Source organism: Vipera ursinii (genome assembly GCF_947247035.1).
Source record: "Vipera ursinii genome assembly, chromosome: Z".
In the NCBI taxonomy this organism is placed as follows: Eukaryota; Metazoa; Chordata; class Lepidosauria; order Squamata; family Viperidae; genus Vipera; species Vipera ursinii.
Genome location: NC_139517.1, coordinates 115733775 through 115753610, shown reverse-complemented (window position 1 = coordinate 115753610; position 19836 = coordinate 115733775). Strand labels below are relative to the sequence as shown.

General features: G+C 44.9%; 1 protein-coding gene across 5 annotated transcripts in view; it reads left to right on the top strand.

Annotated features, from left to right (window-relative positions):
* The first annotated feature begins 233 nt into the window (after positions 1–233).
* Positions 234–19836, top strand: part of PFKP (phosphofructokinase, platelet) — a 77968-nt gene continuing 58365 nt past the window's right edge. For all 5 annotated transcript variants that reach the window (XR_014494269.1, XM_083378220.1, XM_083378219.1 and 2 more), the window contains exons 1-2: positions 234–608; positions 19030–19103. Coding sequence is in view for 4 of the 5 variants with exons in the window: in XM_083378220.1 (XP_083234346.1) it covers positions 527–608; positions 19030–19103 (156 nt within the window). In the remaining variant the exon portion in view is untranslated. The remainder of the gene's footprint in view (positions 609–19029; positions 19104–19836) is intronic.

The window sequence follows — 19836 nt, the reverse complement described above, 5'->3', positions numbered from 1 at the left end:
TTCCTCTAGAGGTCAATTTCCTCTTCTCCCTTCGCGTTTGTTCTTCCAGGAATCTTGTGCCCTCCTCCCTGAGAATTTCTCGCAACCTACCGAAGGCTTGCAACCCCTCTTCCCGCCCTGCCCGCGCTTCACTATTGGTCGCCTCTCTTGCCTGTAAAAATTGCCGACGGACGGCTTTCTCAAAAGGGAAGGCGGAGCCAAAGCGGCTCGGCTTAGTGCTGTCAGCGGCGGCTAGAAGGAAGAGTTCGCTGCTGCAGCCAGAACTGCGCAGGAGGGCAGAGAGCGAGCTGTGGGACCTCGCCTCGTACCTCTCGGGCGGCGTGCATGATTTCCCCCTCTCTCGCACGATACAGGCAAGAACCAGATCGTGTGCAAGGTCAAGATCCAAAGCGTCAGCGTCCGCGCCACGCACAGCCCCGCAGCCCAGGGCGCCTTCCAGCAGCAGCCGGAGACGCCACCACCGCCGTCTTCTCCTCCTTCTCCGCGGAAATCGGCACCCTCGCCCACACTCGAAATCTCCAAAACTATGTCGAACAAGAAGCTGTTCGAGGACCTCTCGGGCAGAGGCAAAGCCATCGGAGTCCTGACCAGTGGCGGCGATGCTCAGGGTAACGAGCAACCAGGCGGAAGGCTTGTGGGGGGCGTTGGGGTTCGGGGCAAAAGGTAGGGAATTCGCGGATGCCGTGCGGTCGGGATGCTGGAGTCTGCAGGCTATGCAGACCTGATGATCCGACGGGGTGGGAGCGGTTTGCTAGGGTAACTCTAGCACCCATCATTTCTGGCTTATCAGGATAGGGAAGGGGGCTACAGAGACGGGAGCGGGGGGGGGGGAGATAAAGACGGCGCTGGCAGGACGCACTGAGTCCTGGCTAATCCGGCCTCGATTTGTCCTCTGAATGTTAAAGGTTCTGGGGCTGCGCACAGGTCGACCCGTCTGTTTCACACCAACGCGATCGTGGCACGCGGAGTAAGGGATGCCAGGGCTACTGCTTCTCGGCTGCTCTTTGCAACAGGCGGCCAGAGGGAAAGCCACAGCGCACAGATGGACCTCGAGGCGCAAACGTGCTGGGCAGCAGAGCGCTTCCTCGCCCTTGCCCTTTAGGAGTCCCTTTGCCCTTGTCCTGGGGGATAGGAGAAACTCGCTTGTGGGGCTGGGGGGGGGTGTTGATGTCAAATAACCCATCGGGTTTCTGCACAGCTGATATCGGAGAAAAAAATTGGCCGGCCCTGATAGCCCATCTTCGTTTATGACACCCTTTTTGAAAGAACAAAAAAGATGATGAGCGCATTTTTGCGTTAAAAGGCTTCAGCATCCTATCCTACAGGATGAACCAAAGTGATTGGAACGCGCAGAAATCGTGCCCTGAAATGCCACACGCTTCTAGTGTAAAAGGCGCGTTCTGCCTTTCGGTTCTGTACTTCCACTGGGAATTGTGCTTGACTATTTTCGGCTGGCCTGAATTTTAAAACAAATTTGCCTGTTCCCACCGCGCCAACCCTTCATACGCTACGCTAGTATGCGGAAATCGTGTTGGCCTATTCCCACGTGTGAAATTAGCGTCACGTAGGGGAGGCCTATTTAGACGCGCGCCTTCGGATATGCCGGTTAAAGGCTGGCTGCGTCGACATCCGCTTTAGCCTTCTGTTATTTGGTTTAATGATGGCGCATGGAAAGAAGCCAGATAGGACGCGAATACGGGAAAGCGGGGTGGCGGTTTTTCATGTCTGCGGGATGGGGGGGGGTGGGCGGGTGCCCGGAGGACCACCGATCGCTCCCTTCGTCTGGGGTAACCGGCGAAGAGGAAAGAAATCGCCAACGTTGCTTACGCACGTGTGCGCTGCTTTCAGGAAGCGACAGGATGTGACCGCTACGAATCGGTGGAGACAGCACCAGTAGCAACAACAATTCTTTCCGAATCGATCAAAAACTGTCGGGATCCCAAAAGGATTCCGAAACAGCAAGCCACCGCCCTGGGCGTCGTGCCCAGGTGCGAAGACTGAGCGCGTCCTTGCTTGCCGGTGAGGGAGGGCGCTAGTGGGCTCCGGCGATGAAGGCAGAGGCCGCCGAGTATGGTGCTGTGACGTCACGGTTTAGCTGCGGGCTAGGTCTGTTTTCCTACGCTATTTTTTTTTTAGCTTTGATATTTTCCATTTTCTTGAGCGGTTTGGTTTGGCGTTGAGAACGGGCAAGTAATGAGAAGGGGTGAATATCTCTGATAAGAATCTAAGTTTTATTTTGAGGCTGTGTTTAAATCCGATGCTCTTCCTTGCCTTTGGTAGTTTTGCTCTTGCTTTGCACGAAGAAAATGAATTATCTGAGGGCCCTCCAGGCATCATTCTTAAGGGAGAAGCAGATGAGGTTTACAACATCTTCCACACCTAATTCTCCAATTCTGATGTGTGACAGCTATGAGAAAGGAGTTTGACTGGAGCTAACTTCTGAATCACACTTTAGGGTGCAGGAGGTTGCAGGGTCAAATACTGGGCTTAGACCTTGCTCTGTGCAAAAAAAAAAATCTCTATAAATTTTTTAATTTTCTTCAGGAAGTAGTTTATCCAGAGAGTGAGCCTTGGCACAGTTCTGCTGCATAGTTTGGTCTTAAATAAGCAAGGCCAAACAGTTTTGTGTCTGTGAGAAAAATGAAAACGATTTGGGGCGGGGGGGGGACCATAGCCTGAGACATTGCTGCATTCAAACAACCCAACTTCCTTCTAGTACACTCAACTTGCCTAAGCAACCCTTTGAAAATGGCTGCATTTACATTCTAACCATGAGTCAGAAGAGGAGGCAAAAAGAAACTTTGCATTAGTTAAGCTTGCAGAGCTGAAAGTTGGACTTCAAGCCTGCTTATTTCCCTTGGTGGGCGGGGAGAGGAAAAGCTCTCAAGCCACTTTGAAGGTGGCTTCTGTCTGGAGGGCCATCAAAGATATTCTTCTGGATGAAAGACACATGGGGAGAGGGCATCCTGGTTTATTATTCTCTACAGAAGCCAGCCCTGGGAAAATACAACTCTTTTTCCATTAATATTCCACAAGGAATGTGTGTCTGCAAGGCTCGCTTTTTGAATCCCAGTTAAAAGGTCACAGAGAGAAGGTGGTGCCCAAAGAGATTCTGAAGTGTGGAAATGTCTAAGTGAAGGTTCAAAAAAAGAACAAAAAAAAGACTGAAGGGAAATTGTGTGAAGCTGCTTAGCTGAACTAGGAGATTTCTTTTTCTGGACATTGGCCAACCGCCCTATCTGGGAGGGGGAGAAATTCATCGTCTTTGTTTATTTATTTATTTTAATTCCATTTATATCCCACCCTTCTCCGAAGACTCAGGGAGGCTTACAAGCTTAGCAGTAGCCTTCATTCTATGTATATGCCTGCTTATTAGGGTTTCACTTTCTTTCCCCCAAGATGGTTTGCAACTAAGGAAAGCCTTCCTTGTTTGCCCTTGTTTCTTCCACAAATTGCCATTTGAGTTGGAAAGCAAAGTTTTAAATAAATTAAAATGAAAAGAAATTCGTGCTTTTTGGGGGGCTCCTTGCAGCATATGATCGATATATATGTGTGCATGCATGCGTTCATGTGGATGCACATGTACATAATCCCTACTGAATTTGAGAATAGCTCTCCATAAGCTTAGACTTTGTTCATACACGCTTTTGAATGTTTGAACAATGGGTTAGAGGAACATAACTGCTGTATTAATGTAACGAACTATGCTCAGATTATATCAGCAATATCAGATTTATTCACTGAGACCAAAACAAATCCTTTCCAGCCTTGGTTAGTCTGTCATGCGTGAGTAGCCTTCTGATAGATTATAGTCTTAACCAAGTGTCCTCTAAAACAGGGGTCCACAACTCCCAGTCCGTGGACCAGTACCGGGCCGCAGCATGCCAGCAACCGGTCCGCACAAACAAGCAAAGTCCCATCCGTGGGATGCAGGCAGCACACAAAACCACGCCCCCTCCAGTCTGTGGAAAAACCTTTCTTCACGGAACTGGTCCCTGGTGCCCAAAAGGTTGGGGACCTCTGCTCTAAATTGTGGTTGTTCAGGTAGTCCTCAAGTTACAACTGTAATGGAACCTAGCTGGGATAACTGTTACAAGTAACAACCAACCATCTCTGCTCTTCCCAGTGCATTCATTAAATGAACGTGAAGGTCATTAAGTGGATCACGGGGTGGGAGAAATCTTGGGAGGCCTAGTGCAGGCTCGCCTCAGGCCTCTGAAAGCTCCGCCTCCCTGAATTACACCGTGGCCCGCTTCTTGCCCCTTGGGGTACTGAGCCCACACATCAAACCTTTCGGCTTAGGTCTCCCTTGCTTGGCTCTCATAAGCAACTATTGTTTTCCAAGCCAGATTCTACAGTCATGCTGTGCAGGCATAAACAGCTTTATTGCTGGGTTGCATGGGTTCCTGGGTTGAAGCAGTTTACCACTGCACTCAGAAAAAGATGGCTGCTTGTGGGACTGTGCCGTATGGCTCAGCAACGGAGCGGCCTATCCTTCTTCCCTACCCCAACTTCCTGAGCTCTGGAGACCCTCGAAAGGTAAGTGAATGATAGGTGGACAAGACAGGGAGAAACATATGGAACATGGTGGGTTGGCAAAGGAGGTCCAGGGCCTGCAGGGATCAAGTGGGGCAGGATGGGTGGGGGGAATAGGCAGGTGGGCACTGCAGCATTTGCGGCCAGTCATAATGACCACAGGTGGTGCCGTAGTGGTCTTAGCTTTGAAACCAAGTTGTAAGTACCTTTTGTGCCTGTCATAACTTTGAACAGTCACTAAGTGATTGATTGTAAGTCGAGGACTACCTGTTATACATGCCAGTAAATATTGTCAATGCCCTGTTGTGGGACAATACAAAGTCTTTGTAATCAGAAGACTGAGAAATACATTTTAGGAGAATAAAGGCCTTTTAAGGAGAACAACGTATCTTGTTGGGACTTGTACAAAAAAAAAAGAATAGTTTGATAACAAGGCAGGACTTGGAATTTGTCCTTACTGTCTGTGTTTGGAGTCATAGTTTACAAGCTCATTACTGCTTTTATTACTAGGCCTTCATTTCCACAAAGGGTTGGACTTGTTCCTCGGTAGTCTACATCCCCGCAGATTTGTCTAGAACTCTGCCTACATTCTGGAACCCATTACATATCCAGTGGTGGGATTCAGCCAGTTTACACCACTTCGGCAGAACTGGTAGCTAATTTTTTGTTGCCCAGGCCCAGAATGGACCCCTTGAAACGGCATCCACACAGAGAACCAGTTATTCACATCTTTGAATCCCACCACTGACGACTGCATATATCCCTTTCAATGTCAGGACAGCCAGACCACACTTAAACTTGCTTGCTAATCTCCGTGGAGTACTTTCTGTGCTGAAGTCAAGAGGCATGATTTCCCCAGCATTATTACAGGAGTATTCACATGCACGCAGGCAGGACATGTAAACATAAATTTAAAAAATTAGTCACAGTACTCACCGATTAGAGCATTTCCAAACATGCATTAGCTTGTTCCCCAAAGTCTGAACAGCAATTTGGGGGCTTCTTCCCTTTTCCAGATTCAGTTACAGTTTTATTCCATATAACATCAACCTTGTGAACTCTCAAGTTTCTTCCTTCTGTTATGTATTTAAAATGGACAGAGATTAATGTTTATATGTGTATATATGTGTGGGTGTGTGTGGGTGTTTGTGTATAATGTGTATCTGTGTGTATGGGTAGATACATACTTTCTTTTTAAAGCAGGCAACAGAATTTCATTTTTAATGTGGGCCAGTGTGCTCACAGTAAAAAAAACACGACAATAATGGTGATCTTAGCTCAATTTACCTAGGTCAGTGTTTTTCAAACTTGGCAACTTTAAGATGTGTGGACCCATTCTTCAGGATTTGTGGATCCTTGCTGGAGAATTCTGGTCCATGTATCTTAGAATTCCCAAGGTTGAAAAAACGCTGACCCAGAATTAGCCCTCTGACATTCAGTAGAACTTGTTCCCAAGGAGAAGTCCACTGACTGGGCTTTAATCACATTTTGCCATCTCTAGTAACAGCAGAGGCTTTATTTGTTGATTCCCATCATGCAGATAATTTGATTCAGGCATGGTATAAATTCAGTTATAGAGTTTTGCAAGCTATGGGTTAGGGCTGGGCCCCTCTGTCGAGCAGTTCCATGGTGGAAGTTATAAGGGTGACAGTCATTCTCTTGCCTTCCTTTCCAAAACTGGACACTGCCTTCCCAAGGCCCTCTCTAAATCGAACTTCTGCTATACCTGAGTATCCTAGTTTGTTCAGCAGCCTAACAGTGAAGACTTTGGTATCCTCTGCTTTTTAACCAATTCAACTCAAACTGCATGGAACACCTCCTAGGTGGAGAGTGAACGAATTTCATTGATCCAAAATTTAAACCCAGGTGTAACAGGGTATATTTTTAATTGTGCCCCATACATGATAATCTAGAGTTCTTCATAGATAATTATATTCCAAATATTAGGCATAGAATTTAGGATTCTATTAATGGTTGCAACATTAGCTTCTTTAAGACTGATTTATTTTCCAAGTACCCTATTAACATAAATGTTAAAGCAAAAAAGGCACAAGCCAAATGTTATGCATTAATATTTCCTTTGCTGTTCTGCCTCTCCAGCTTGAGGCAAGGGGGAAGGGAAAGAAGCCTCAAAATTGCTGTTGAGATTTGGGGGGACAAGCTAATGCCTGTTTGGAAGTGCCCTAATCAGTGAGCACTATGATTATTTTTTAAAATTTATTTTTACATGTCCTGCCTGCCTTGGAAATTGATAAAAGCATTCATGTAAATACTCATATAATGATGCTGGGGAAATCATGCATCTTGACTTCAGCACAGATAGTGCTCCATGGAGATTAGCAAGCAAGTTAAGTGTAGTCTGGTTCTCCTGACATTGAAAGGGATATATGATGAGTTCCAGAATTAAATTCAGTGTACAGTACTTGTCATTCAGTCCTCATCAAACTAGAATGAAGAACTGAATGAGGTCCCAAGAAGATCAGTTTTGGGCCATAGATATTTAATAATAATAATAATAATAATAATAATAATAATAATAATAATAATAATAATAATAATAGTATAATAAATAATTATAATAGCAGCAGCAGCCTTGGGTGCAATCCCAAAACTGGAGCACCACTTGAACACCATTGGCATTGACAAATTTACCGTTAGTCAATTGCAAAAGGCGGTATTCCATCCTACGATGATATCTGTAATACCATCAAATATCCACATCTGCCTATCCCAGGTCCTTGGTAAGGACTTGATAGGTAGACAAAATGCCAAATCCAGTCTGAACATCTGGCTGACTGTGCAATGATTAATAATAATAGAATACCATCTGCATTAACAAAATCACCATTAGTCAATTACAAAAGACAACTGCGTTTGTAGGAGGTGAGGGAGGATCCCTTGCAGGGTCGTGCCGAGGAGTTTAACCAGCATCTGTCGGACAAAATCGCTCAGATTCGGACCGGTCTGGACTCTGACTGGGTAAAGTCTGTCGAGCAGGACACGGGTGGTCTTGTCGATATCATCTGGGAGGAGTTTGATTCTGTGACTCCGGAGGAAGTGGACAGGATCATGGGGAGGCTGAGCACCACCACATGTTTATTGGACCCGTGCCCTTCCTGGCTGGTCTATGCAGCCCGGGAGAGGACACGCAGCTGGTTCCAGGCAGTTATATCGGCTTCTTTGAGTGAGGGTAGCTTCCCCACCATCTTGAAAGAGGCGGTGGTGAGGCCTCTCCTCAAGAAGCCTGCCTTGGACCCAGCTGTATTGAATAACTTTCGTCCTGTCTCCAACCTTCGCTTTCTTGCGAAGGTTGTTGAGAGTGTGGTGGCACATCAGCTCCCTCTGGTCCTGGATGAAGCGGATTATCTAGACCCGTACCAATCGGGTTTCAGACCCGGGTACAGCACGGAGACGGCATTGGTCGCGCTGGTGAATGATCTCTGGAGGGCCCGGGACAGGGGGCATTCCTCTGTTCTGGTCCTATTAGACCTCTCAGCGGCTTTCGATACCATCGACCATGGTATCTTGCTGCGGCGTCTCGGGGAATTGGGAGTTGGAGGCACGGTTTTACAGTGGTTCTCCTATCTCCAGGGACGCTCGCAGTCGGTGTTGGCAGGAGGGCAGAGGTCGACCGCGAGGTCTCTCATTTGTGGAGTTCCTCAGGGGTCAGTCCTCTCGCCTCTCCTGTTCAACATCTATATGAAACCGCTGGGTGAGATCATTCGTGGTTTTGGAGTTGGGTATCATCAGTATGCTGATGATACCCAGCTTTTCTTTTCGACCCCAAACCACCCCAGTGATGCCCTCACCGTGATGTCCCGTTGCCTGGAGGCGGTTCGGGTCTGGATGGGGAGGAACAGACTTCAACTCAACCCCGACAAGACCGAGTGGCTTTGCATACCTTCATCCCGGGTTTATTCGGACATTCCACCTCTCGCTATGGGGGGCGAATTATTACCCCCCGTAGATAGGGCTCGCAACTTGGGAGTCCTCCTAGATTCACGGCTCACCCTGGAAGACCACATAGGAGCTGTGACTAGGGGGGCTTTCGCCCAGGTTCGCCTGGTGCGCCAGTTGCGGCCCTATCTAAGCCGGGATGATCTATGCACGGTCACTCATGCGCTCGTGACCTCTCGACTAGACTACTGCAACGCTCTCTACATAAGGCTGCCCTTGAGGACCACCCGGAAGCTCCAACTGGCACAGAATGCAGCCGCAAGAGTTGTGTTGGGAGTTTCCCGATACTCCCATGTCACACCTCTACTCCGTGAGCTGCATTGGTTGCCAGTTGTCTTCCGGGTGAGATTCAAGGTACTAGTTATGGTATTTAAAGCCCTACATGGCAGGGGTCCGGAGTACCTTAGGGAACACCTGCTGCCGGCATCAACTTCCCTCCGCCCTGTGCGTTCCCACAGAGAGGGACTCCTCAGGGTGCCACCGGTCAGAGAATGTAGATTGGTGGCCCCCAGGGGGAGATCTTTCTCTGTGGGCGCCCCGGAGCTATGGAACCAGTTACCGGTTGAGCTCCGGACGGCTCCCGATCTTCGCTCCTTTCGCCGCGATCTGAAAACATACCTGTTCGAACAAGCTGGCCTGGCCTGAGGGGGGATTGGTGGGGTTTTTATTATCATTTTATTTGGGGTTTTATTAATGTATTTATTGTTTTTATGGGCATGTATTTAATTACTTTTTAATTTTTGTAACTTTGTGTTTTATTCTTGCCCTGTACACCGCCCTGAGTCCTCCGGGAGAAGGGCGGTATAGAAATATTAATAAATTAAATTAAAATTAAATATACTGTAATGATAGATCATGTGAAGTATTAATACCACTTTATAATGCTTTGATAAGTCCACACTTGTAATACTGCATCCAGTTTTGGTCACCACAATGTAGAAAAGGTGTTGAGACTCTAGAAAAAGTGCAGAGAAGAGCAACAAAGATGATTAGGGGACTGGAGGCTAAAACATATGAAGAATGGTTGCTGGAATTAGATATATCTAGTTTAATGAAGAGAAGGAGTAGGGGTGACATGATGGCAGTGTTCCAATAACTCAGGAGTTGCCTCCAAAGCACCTGAAGGCAGAACAAGAAGCAATGGATGAAAACTAATCAAGGAGAGAAGCAACCTAGAACTAAGAAAAAAAATATCTGAGAGTTGGAACAATTAATTAGTGGAACAACCTGCCTCCAGAAGTTGTGAATGCTCCAACACTGGAAGTTTTTAAGAAGAGATTGGACAACCACTTGTCTGAAATGGTATAAGGTTTCCTGCCGAAGCAGGGGTTGGACTAGAAGACCTCCAAGGTCCCTTTCAGCTATTCTATTCTATTCTATTCTATTCTATTCTATTCTATTCTATTCTATTCTATTCTATTCTATTCTATTCTATTCTATTCTATTCTATTCTATTCTATTCTATTCTATTCCATTCCACTCCACTCCACTCCACTCCACTCCACTCCACTCCACTCCACTCCACTCCACTCCACTCCACTCCACTCCACTTGTTTGACATCATTAAAAACTTCTGCCTATCCCAGGTCCTTGTGAAGGTCTCGAAAGGTGGATAAAAATGCCAAATCCAATCTAAACATCTCTCTGACTATGCCACAAACCATAATCCAGTAATAATAATAATTTATATGAAGAGTTGAAATGCCTTTTTAATTTGCAGATACCGAATTGGATGAGATTAATTAGTAAGTGTTAACTTCTGGTTAATAGCCCAGAAGAAAGAAAGTTTAGAATGGGTGAAAATAATGGAATGAAAATTAGCAGACACTGCAGTGTTTTTATTTAGGGAACACAAATGCATAAGTAGAGGCTGGGGGATATCCAGTTAAGCAGGGATACTTCCAGCAAAGATCTTGAATTAGTAACTGATAGCATACAAACTAACAGAGTGATGTGACTTGAAAGAAGGCAAGTATAATTTTAGGCAGTATAATTTGGAGATCAGAGAAAATAATCATTTCTGCTGTCTTTAGCCTTTAATCAGGCCCCATCTCAAGTCCTGCCCTCTGTTCTAGATAAAAGGTAAAGGTAAAGGTTCCCCCGCACATGCGTGCTAGTCGTTTCCGACTCTAGGGGCCGGTGCTCATCTCCGTTTCAAAGCCGAAGAGCCAGCGCTTGTCCGAGGATGTCTCCGTGGTCATGTGGCCGGCATGACTGGACGCCAAAGGCACATGGAACGCTGTTACCTTCCCACCAGAGTGGTCCCTATTTTTCTACTTGCATTTTTACGTGCTTTTGAACTGCTAGGTTGACAGAAGCTGGGACGAGTAACAGGCGCTCACTCTGTTACGCGGCACTCGGGATTCGACCCGCCAAACTGCCGACCTTCTGATCGACAAGCTCAGCGTCCTAACCCACTGAGCCACCGCATCCCTTTCTGTTCTAGATACCTACCATTAATTTTTTTCTGAGAATGTGGAAGGAGTTTAAAGAAAGTGGGGAAGAACAAGATAGCACATTTCAACGATTTTGAAGAATATTATACGTAAGAAGGTCAGGACCTCTTGTTTCTCATGGCAGTGTGACAGACATGGAATAATGGATGTAAGTGACAGATTGAATGTGGGGGGGGGAGAAGTACTCCTAACTTTCTAATAGAGCAGTGTGGCAGTAAAATCAGTCACATAGGGAGCTGGTAAGCTCTCCTTCCTATGATGTTTCAAGCTGCAGCTAAATGGCTATCTATCTGTGACTGGACTTGAAGGCCGAAACTCCCCTTCCAGCTGTGTGAATTTAGGATTCTACCGTTCTAATGCTGTCCTGGAGATAATGGAGATACCCCTGGGCCCCCATAGCTAAAATCATTTTTCATCTGAAAGGAATAGTCCTGCATCTCTTAAGACAGGTAGTTCTCAACTTCTAATGGTAATTGAGCCCAGAATTATGGTTGTAAGTTGTCTCAGTTGTAAAGCTGGTCACTATGTAAATGTACCCAATTTTATGACCTTTTTTTTGCTCTGGTCATTATGTGAATGCCATGGCGGTGAAGCAAATTCATTTAACTAATGGGCATTTTTTGCTGGAAACTGGAAGTCAAAGCTGGCAAAACATTTTAAAATCTTGATCACATGACCACGGGATGCTGCAAACTGCTGCAACTTTTGGCCAGTTGCTAAGTGCCCAAAATGAGATCATGTGACCAGAGGGGAGTGGCCGCTGGAACTTTGAAACTGGGTCATAGGTAGCTCTGGGGAGGTCCATCGTAACTTTGGACTTAAGTAGTCATAAGTTGAGGACTACCTGTAGTGCAATCAGATGCCTGACAGCAAAGACGATGTCAGATCAGAGCATGTATGGGGTGAGACTTTAAGGTAATACTTCAGTGGAGATCCTACTTGAACCTTTCAAGAATATGGTGAGAACATTTCATAAGCCAAGGCTATTAGTTCTGCTCTGATTGTGATCTTCAGGAATCTCCTGATAGGGGATAAAACAGGCAGGAACAGATGTCATGTTGATCTGGTCCAGTGTTTTCTTACCTTGGCAACTTGAATTCTTGAAACTGGAGTCCACACACTTTAAAGTTGCCAAGGTTGAAAAACACTGAACTCTGGTCCAGCAGAAGGCACTATAGATTCTTACTGTAGGTAGAGTATTTATCCCTATGTAACAGTGTGATGAGCACCAAAGAATTGAGGCCTTTGAACTATGTTGCTGGAGAAGACTCCTCCAAGTCCCTTGGACTGCAAGGCGATCAAACTGGTTAGTCCTAGAGGAGATCAACCCTGAGTGCTCTTTAGAAGGCCAGATCCTGAAGCTGAAACTCAAATGCTTTGGCCACCTAATGAGAAGGAAGGACTCACGGGAGAAGAGCCTAATGCTAGGAAAGGTTGAGGGCAAGAGAAGAAGGGGACGACAGAGAATGAGGTGGCTGGATGGAGTCACTGAAGCAGTAGGCGTGAGCCTAAATGGACTCCAGAAGATGGTAGAGGACAGGAAGGCCTGGAGGAACATTGTCCATAGGGTCGCGATGGGTCGGACACGACTTCGCAACTAACAACAGCAATAGTGTGATCAAACTGTAAATTGGGAAGTGTCAGGGCTCAGACTTATCTCTAGTTAAGAATTATTAAGGATACAGCCTCAGTTACTGTGTGGCAAGGACTTGCATAAAAGCCTTTTTTTCTTCTTGCCAATTATTTATTTATTTATCTCTTATTAAATTTATATACCGCCCCCCCTCACTATTTGGGGCGATGATAGGGTTAGGCTTACAATATAATAAACATAGAAATATAAAACCCATTGTAAATATAAAAACCAACTAAAATTACGAAAGATTAAACACAAAGTAAAAGATGAGCTTAGAACAGAGCAGCAGTGATGTCTATCACTGCCATTGACCACTTCCGGCCTAGCTGCTTCTTAAGGGCCCCACACCAATTGTTCTAGGGTTGTTTTAAGGCTCTTCCTAAAGGCCAGAAGGGTGGGGATAGATCGCCTGTCCCAGGGCAAGATGTTCTGAAGAGTGGAGGCCATGGCAGAAAAGGCTGTTTTCCTAGACCCAACCAGCCTAAATTCCTCTCTGCCAGAATGTGTGAGATGGGCTGATTCCATTGGGGCAAGATAGAGGCCTTCAAAATTGGTCCTTTTATGACTTGTGGACTTCAACTCCCAGAATTCCTCAGCCAGCATTCCTGGCTGAGGAATTCTGGGAGTTGAAGTCCATAAGTCATAAAAGGGCCAAATTTGAAGACCCCTGACATAAAGCAATGACCAACATCTTGAATTGGACTGGAATCAGGTTGGTGTAGCTCACATAAAACTGGTGATGATACATGGGCCACCTTAGAGGCCTCCAGAACGGTTCACGCTGCTGCATTCTGACTAGTTGTAGCTTCCAAATAGCTCCATGTAGAACGCATTCAGTAATCCAAATGAGAGATGACCAGGCATGGTACCTGTAGGGCCTCCCTATTCAAGAAATACTCTTCTTGCTGAATGTTGACCCAGAAAATTGGATCTGCAAAGGGTAAAGTTTTCCCTGTCAGTCATGTCCAACTTTAGGAGACTGTGCTAATCTCTGTTTCTTGGCTGAGGGAGCCAAGCGTTGTCTGAAGACCATTTCTGTGGTCATGTCGCCAGCCAGCATCAATGTATGCCAAAGGCACACAGAATGTTATTGCTTACCCACTGAAAAGGTACCTATTAATCTTGAATTTACTTGCTTTCAAACTGCTGGGTGGGCAGGTGGGCAGCTTTAATAAAATTGGTCAGAGTCAGTGGACAATACTGTGAACATAAAGATACCTGCAAGATAGATGGTCCTTTTAATTGATGATTAGAACAGTCAATCAAAACCACAAATCTAGACAATAGTGGATATTAAGTACAGTAAGAATACTAAAAAAGAACACCATGATGGTAATGTAGGAAGAAAAGCCTTCATCATGGTTCCTCCAGGCGGGGAATAAACATGGCAACTGCTTTGGGAAGTAGGTTGTAGTTTATTGCAGAGGAAAGCCAGACAGAAAGATGGATCCAACAGGAAAAGAAGGGGAGAGCACATGTGGGTAGTGAGTTTCTGTACCCCCTGGACTCTATTGTCTGGAGTTATTTCCTGTTTCAAGCTTGGTATTTCCTTTGTCACGTATTCTGTCCTGAGCCCAGGTGTGCCCCTCTAGGATTCTTGCTGGTTGTCTGTCCCAGCCCACCTCCCTGGGGCTGGGGTATGTAGATTTCAGAAGTCTTCTTAGCTCCAACCTCCCTGAATGTTTTACATCTGCATTTCTATAGAGTTGGTTTCTGCTTGGGGAAGGGAGACTTGGGGCTATTAAGAAAAACTGGGCATGCTTTTCTGCCTCTTTAACTTCTTTTTTTGGAAATGTATTTTCCTGCCCTTTTAATATTTCCTTCTCTGGGGAGCTGACCCCACAGTAACAAGCAATTTCTTCTTTTTTTCCACATTGCGTGGGAAGAGACTTTTTTTAAAAAAGGATTCTAGGACATTTCTATTAGAGCAAGAACATTGCTCACACGTTTTTGAATTCCACGTGGGAGTTGTAAATTAAGCACCTGGACTAGTGATTTATAGGATTATCATATCTACAAAGATGTTTGGGGCTGTTTTTGATGGAGTAGAGATCATTTATGATTCAAATTGCTAAGCTGTTTTCTTCACATTACATGTTACAAATCAATGCATTTTTGGATTCGTTTAATGGAGTAATAACAGGAGCCTCTTGGTTTTGCTGTCCTGTTATTATTGATTATTGATGTACATGAACCACAAGCAATTTTTAGGCCAAGCAGTGAAAGAATTTCGCCTGAAAAAGATAATAGAAAACTAACAGCTGATAATGACAGGTTGAAATTGGTTGGGAGATAATAAGAACAGCCATCTTTGAATTCAGCACTTTATGTTTGGTTTTATAATCAGGAAAAGATGCATATTCAAAGCCATCTGCTTTTCAGTTGTATCAGAATGGGGAACTTGGCATCCTCCAGGCAGTTTAAATCAAATGCAAATTATAAATCACTGATGAGAAAACTTATTGAGAGGAACATCAAGGTTTTTTTTAATTAAGCCTCTGATGACAGCAGAGGTTATAGCAATATCACAGTAATAAAGATAGCCCGTGGCTTAGGACCATAATGCAGTCTGCAGTCATCACATGACTAACCAATTTTATAACATTTTGGCAGTGGTCATTAAGTGAACCACCATGATCATTAAGGGAATCTGTGGTCATTAAGTGAATCCATTGTTCGCTGTGGATCATTTTTTTGCCGAAAATTGGAAGTAAATGCTGGTTTTCAGCAAAACATCATAAAATTGTGGTCATGTGACAATGAAGAGAGAGCCACCAATAGTTTTGGGTACCATCATAACTTTGAATGCCCACTGAACAACCAGTTGTAAATCAAAGATCACCTGTGACCTTAACAGTGGCTGAACTTTCTACATTGTTTTGTTTGAATTTTGTCTTCAGTTAAAAGTTTAGAAACAAATTAAAAATAATGTGGGCAAAAATGTGCCACTGAAAACAAGCAATTTGTTAATGAATTATAGCAGAGCGAACATGGGGCACCTCCAGAAATGGAGTTGGGGTTTTCATGAAATCTATAGGGGGACATACAGATTGATTATCCCTAATGCAAAAGAACTATCAACAAACTGTTCATTGTTATCTTGCATCTTAGATAATGCCCCTCACTTGATCATTTTTTTTATTCCTTCAAGATTCATCCAAAATCAACTGAGTTTAAAGAATGAAAAGTACATGAACTTTAAAAGGAGGTATCCTCTTTTAAAAAATTATTCACTTTTACCGGAAAACATCCATAGCATTATTTTTGATGTGGATTGTTGTGTCACCAATTCAGGAACCTTTTCAGTGAATCACACAACACAGCTGAGTACTGTGTTTTACTGCAAGCAGATTAGGGGCCAGTCAAGACAAATGATCAACACTTGACAATGGAGAATGTATAAACAAATTCAAATCCACCTACTGTGCTTCTTCTATTTTCCTGAGAGTGTTTTTTACCCATCAGAGACTCTTTACATTCCCTACATTCTTTCTCTCCTGTGATTGACCTACATTTTTTATTTGACCCTAGGGAGAGGGACACTTAGACAAACTGGCTCTTCCTATTTGTGCCCCCAATGAATTGCTAGGTAACAAACCCTCCGCTCGAGGCCCAGTTAGATAATTATTTTCTACTTTTGTCTTAACTAGGTGCCCAGTGCCTACCGGACACTTAACAACACAGCTAATCCTTATTAATATGTAACCTTCCCTTGCTGATGCTTAAACTAAGCAAAACCATTAGGGTGAGGGGACAGATAGAACAGCTATAAAGTTTCCCGAAAACGAGTTGATTTCACGGATTGTCTTCCTTGCTCTCCTTTGGTTCATGGTGTGTACTCTGGGAAGAATCTCTCGGAAACTATAAATATTGGGATTTCTATAATAAATTTCATTTATTTATTTAGAAAATTTACATTGCTGCTTACTTACACATGGCAACTCAAGGCAGCTTATAAGACATAAAAGCAAAACATACAAGAAATTAAAATAAAAGTAGCAAAATAAAAGTAATAAAATAACAGCCGCCCACCTTGGCGACAATACACTTTCATACCAGCCATTCATTGGGCTCATTTCCATGGGTTCCTCAGGCCTGCTGGCAGAACCACGTCTTAAGGGCCTTCCGGAAGAGTGTCAGAGTGGGGACTAATCTCATTTGCTCATGGATTATGTTCTAGAGAGAGGGAGCCACCATGGAGAAGGGCCTTCTTCTGAGTCCCGCCAGATGAAACTCCTTAGGGGATGGGACCCACAACATTCCTTGCCTCTCATCTCTAGTGGGTTGGGTAGATGTAACCGGCAAGAGATGGTCCCTCAGATAACATGGTCCAAGCCATGAAGAGCTTTAAAGGTGACAACTAGCACCTTGAAATGCATCCGGAAGCAAATTGACAACCATTGCAGCTCCTGCAGGAGAGATGATACATGTGCACACTAAGATCTGCACAAAACCATGTGGGCCGCTGCATTTTGCTGGAGCTTCCAGATGCTTTTCAAGGTCAGACCCATGTAGACTGCGTTGCAGTAGTCAAGATGGGAGGTGACTAGGGCATGAGTGACTGTGAGTAGGGATTGTTGGTCCAGGAAAGGGCATAACAGGCGCACAACCCGCAGTTGTGCAAAGACCCTCCTGGCCACGACTGCCACCTGTTCTTCAAGCAGGAGTCACTAATCCAGGAGAACCTCTAGATGATGCACTGGGTCTCCTTGGGGCAGAGCTGCCCGACCCAAGGCCACAGGTAGCAATTCTCCATGGGCCAAAGAACCCCAAACCCAGAGCCACTCGGTTTTGCCAGGGTTCAGTTTCAACCCGTTGCTCCCCATCCAACTCCTAACAGCCCCCAGGCACTGCGAGGGGGAAGTCAGGGCATTGCTTAACTCACCATGAGCTGAGATATACAGCTGACTAACATCAACATATTGATGATAACTCAGTCCATGGTGTTGATGACCTCACCAATGGCTTCATATAGATGTTGAATAGGAGCGGAGAGAGTACCAAGCCCTGAGGGACCCTGGAAAGCAGTGGGCAAGGGCTGGATTTCTCGCCTCCTATTAACACTGACCGAGAGTGGCCACAGAGGGAGGAAGTGAACCAGTATAGCATAAAGCAGTGATGGTGAACCTTTTAGAGACCGAGTGCCCAAACCGCAACCCAAAACCCACTTATTTATTGCAAAGTGCCAGGGGTGCATCAGTATTATGGTGCCCTCTGAGTGCCGCCTCTGGCATGCAAAAACCAGGGGCGCAAAAATGGGCCACAGTGCTGCATGGCGCCGATACAAGGCGCTGCACCATGCAAGAATGGGGCAGGGCTAGTGAGTATCATGCAGGCACTAGCCCCACCCCATTTGCAGTGCATGCATGCTCATGGCCCCGTGCACACATGCACACATGTAAAATGCTTCCCCCTCCCTTTTTTCCAGTCCGCCAATCAACAATGGTTGCTGACCTCTGCTCTACCATCTCTACTCGAGCTTGCTAGTCGGCCGCTTCGCCTCCTTTGTGCTGGGCGGGGCTTCTGCTCCGGGCGGTGGTGGCGACCTGATGGACCTGCTGCTGCTGGCAGTGGCGCGCGTGCCAACAGAGAGTGCTCTGAGTGCCGCCTCTGGCACATGTGCCATAGGTTTGCCACTTCTAACATGCGAAGCCGCTCCAGAAGGATACCATGGACGATGTTTTTGAAAGCCGCAGGGAGGCCAAGTAGAACAAGGATGGATGCACTGCCCCCGTCCTGCTCCTGTGCTTATGCTATGTCTTCCTCTATATACACCCTCTTCAGTATCCAACCCAAAAATGTTAAATGCCAGCAACACCTTCCCGTAGAAATGGATAAACTATAGGTCTGAACCTCAAAATGTCTTCTCTGCACATAATAAACATTACAGTAAATCCATTACAGTAATAAGTTGAGGATTACCTGTACAGTTGTAGATACAAGTGAATAAATCAAGCGTAGGACAAGAAATACCATCTGGTGCAGGATCACCCAATGAATTGATGTGTGAATGGTGATTTGAAGCAGGTTTTTTGTCCATAACGAACTATCTGGACCCCTGATTACTTAGTACTTGGCTCTTTTATGACTTGTGGACATCAACTCCCAGAATTCCTCAGCCAGCGTGCCTGGCTGAGGAATTCTGGAAGTCCACAAGTCACAAAAGGGCCAAGTTTCAAGACCCCTGAGTTAGTTGTTGGAGATGATAATTTTTCTGGCACTTTTGAAATCAACTTTTTTGTTAGATTACTAATGGGTGTATTTGATGGGTGTATTGTTTCAAGCATTTATTAGTTTCATCTAACTATTCTTTTAAAAATAATGTTTAATTATTTATTATTTAATTAGTATCATTATGTGATGATTATAGATTTGTGCACTTGCACATACATTTCCAGCTGATGTTAGATGATAATCATGCCTTTCCATGTTCTTTTTTTCCAGGTATGAATGCCGCAGTCCGTGCAGTGGTGCGCATGGGGATCTATGTTGAAGCGAAAGTGTATTTTGTCTATGAGGTTAGTATTTACTATTATTCTGCAGAAGCTCTGATAATCACCAGAGCTTGAAGAGAAAAATCTAGCTATCAAAATGTAGGATGAGAGAGAATAAACTGGGAAATAATCTTATTATCTAGTTGACCTACAGCCCCACAGATATTTAACATTAATATATTAAAAAAAGAAAAATTGAATATAACATAGAGAAGAAAAGAAAACAATTTAGTTATTTAATTATTTAATGTTTGTTTGTTCATTCGTTCATCCAATTTCTAAAGCTGCCATCTCACAGAGAAGAGCAACAAAGATGATCAGGGGGCTGGAGGCTAAAAAATATAAAGAACGGTTGCTGGAATTGGGTATGTGTAGTTTAACGAAGAGAAGGACGAGGGGGGGACATGATAGCAGTGTTCCAATATCTCAGGGGCTACCACAAAGAAGAGGGAGTCAAGCTATTCTCCAAAGCACCTGAAAGCAGGACAAGAAGTAATGGATGAAAACTAATCAAAGAGAGAAGCAACCTAGAACTAAGAAGAAATTTCCTGACAATTAGAACAAATAATCAGTGGAACAACCTGCCTCCAGAAGCTGTGACTGCTCCAGCAGTGTAAGTTTTTAAGAAGAGACTGGCCAGCCATTTGCCTGAAATGGTATAGGGTTTCCTGTGTGAGCAGGGGGTTGGACTAGATGACCTCCAATGTCCCTTCCAACTTCAACTACTACTTCTTCTTCTTCTTCTTCTTCTTCTTCT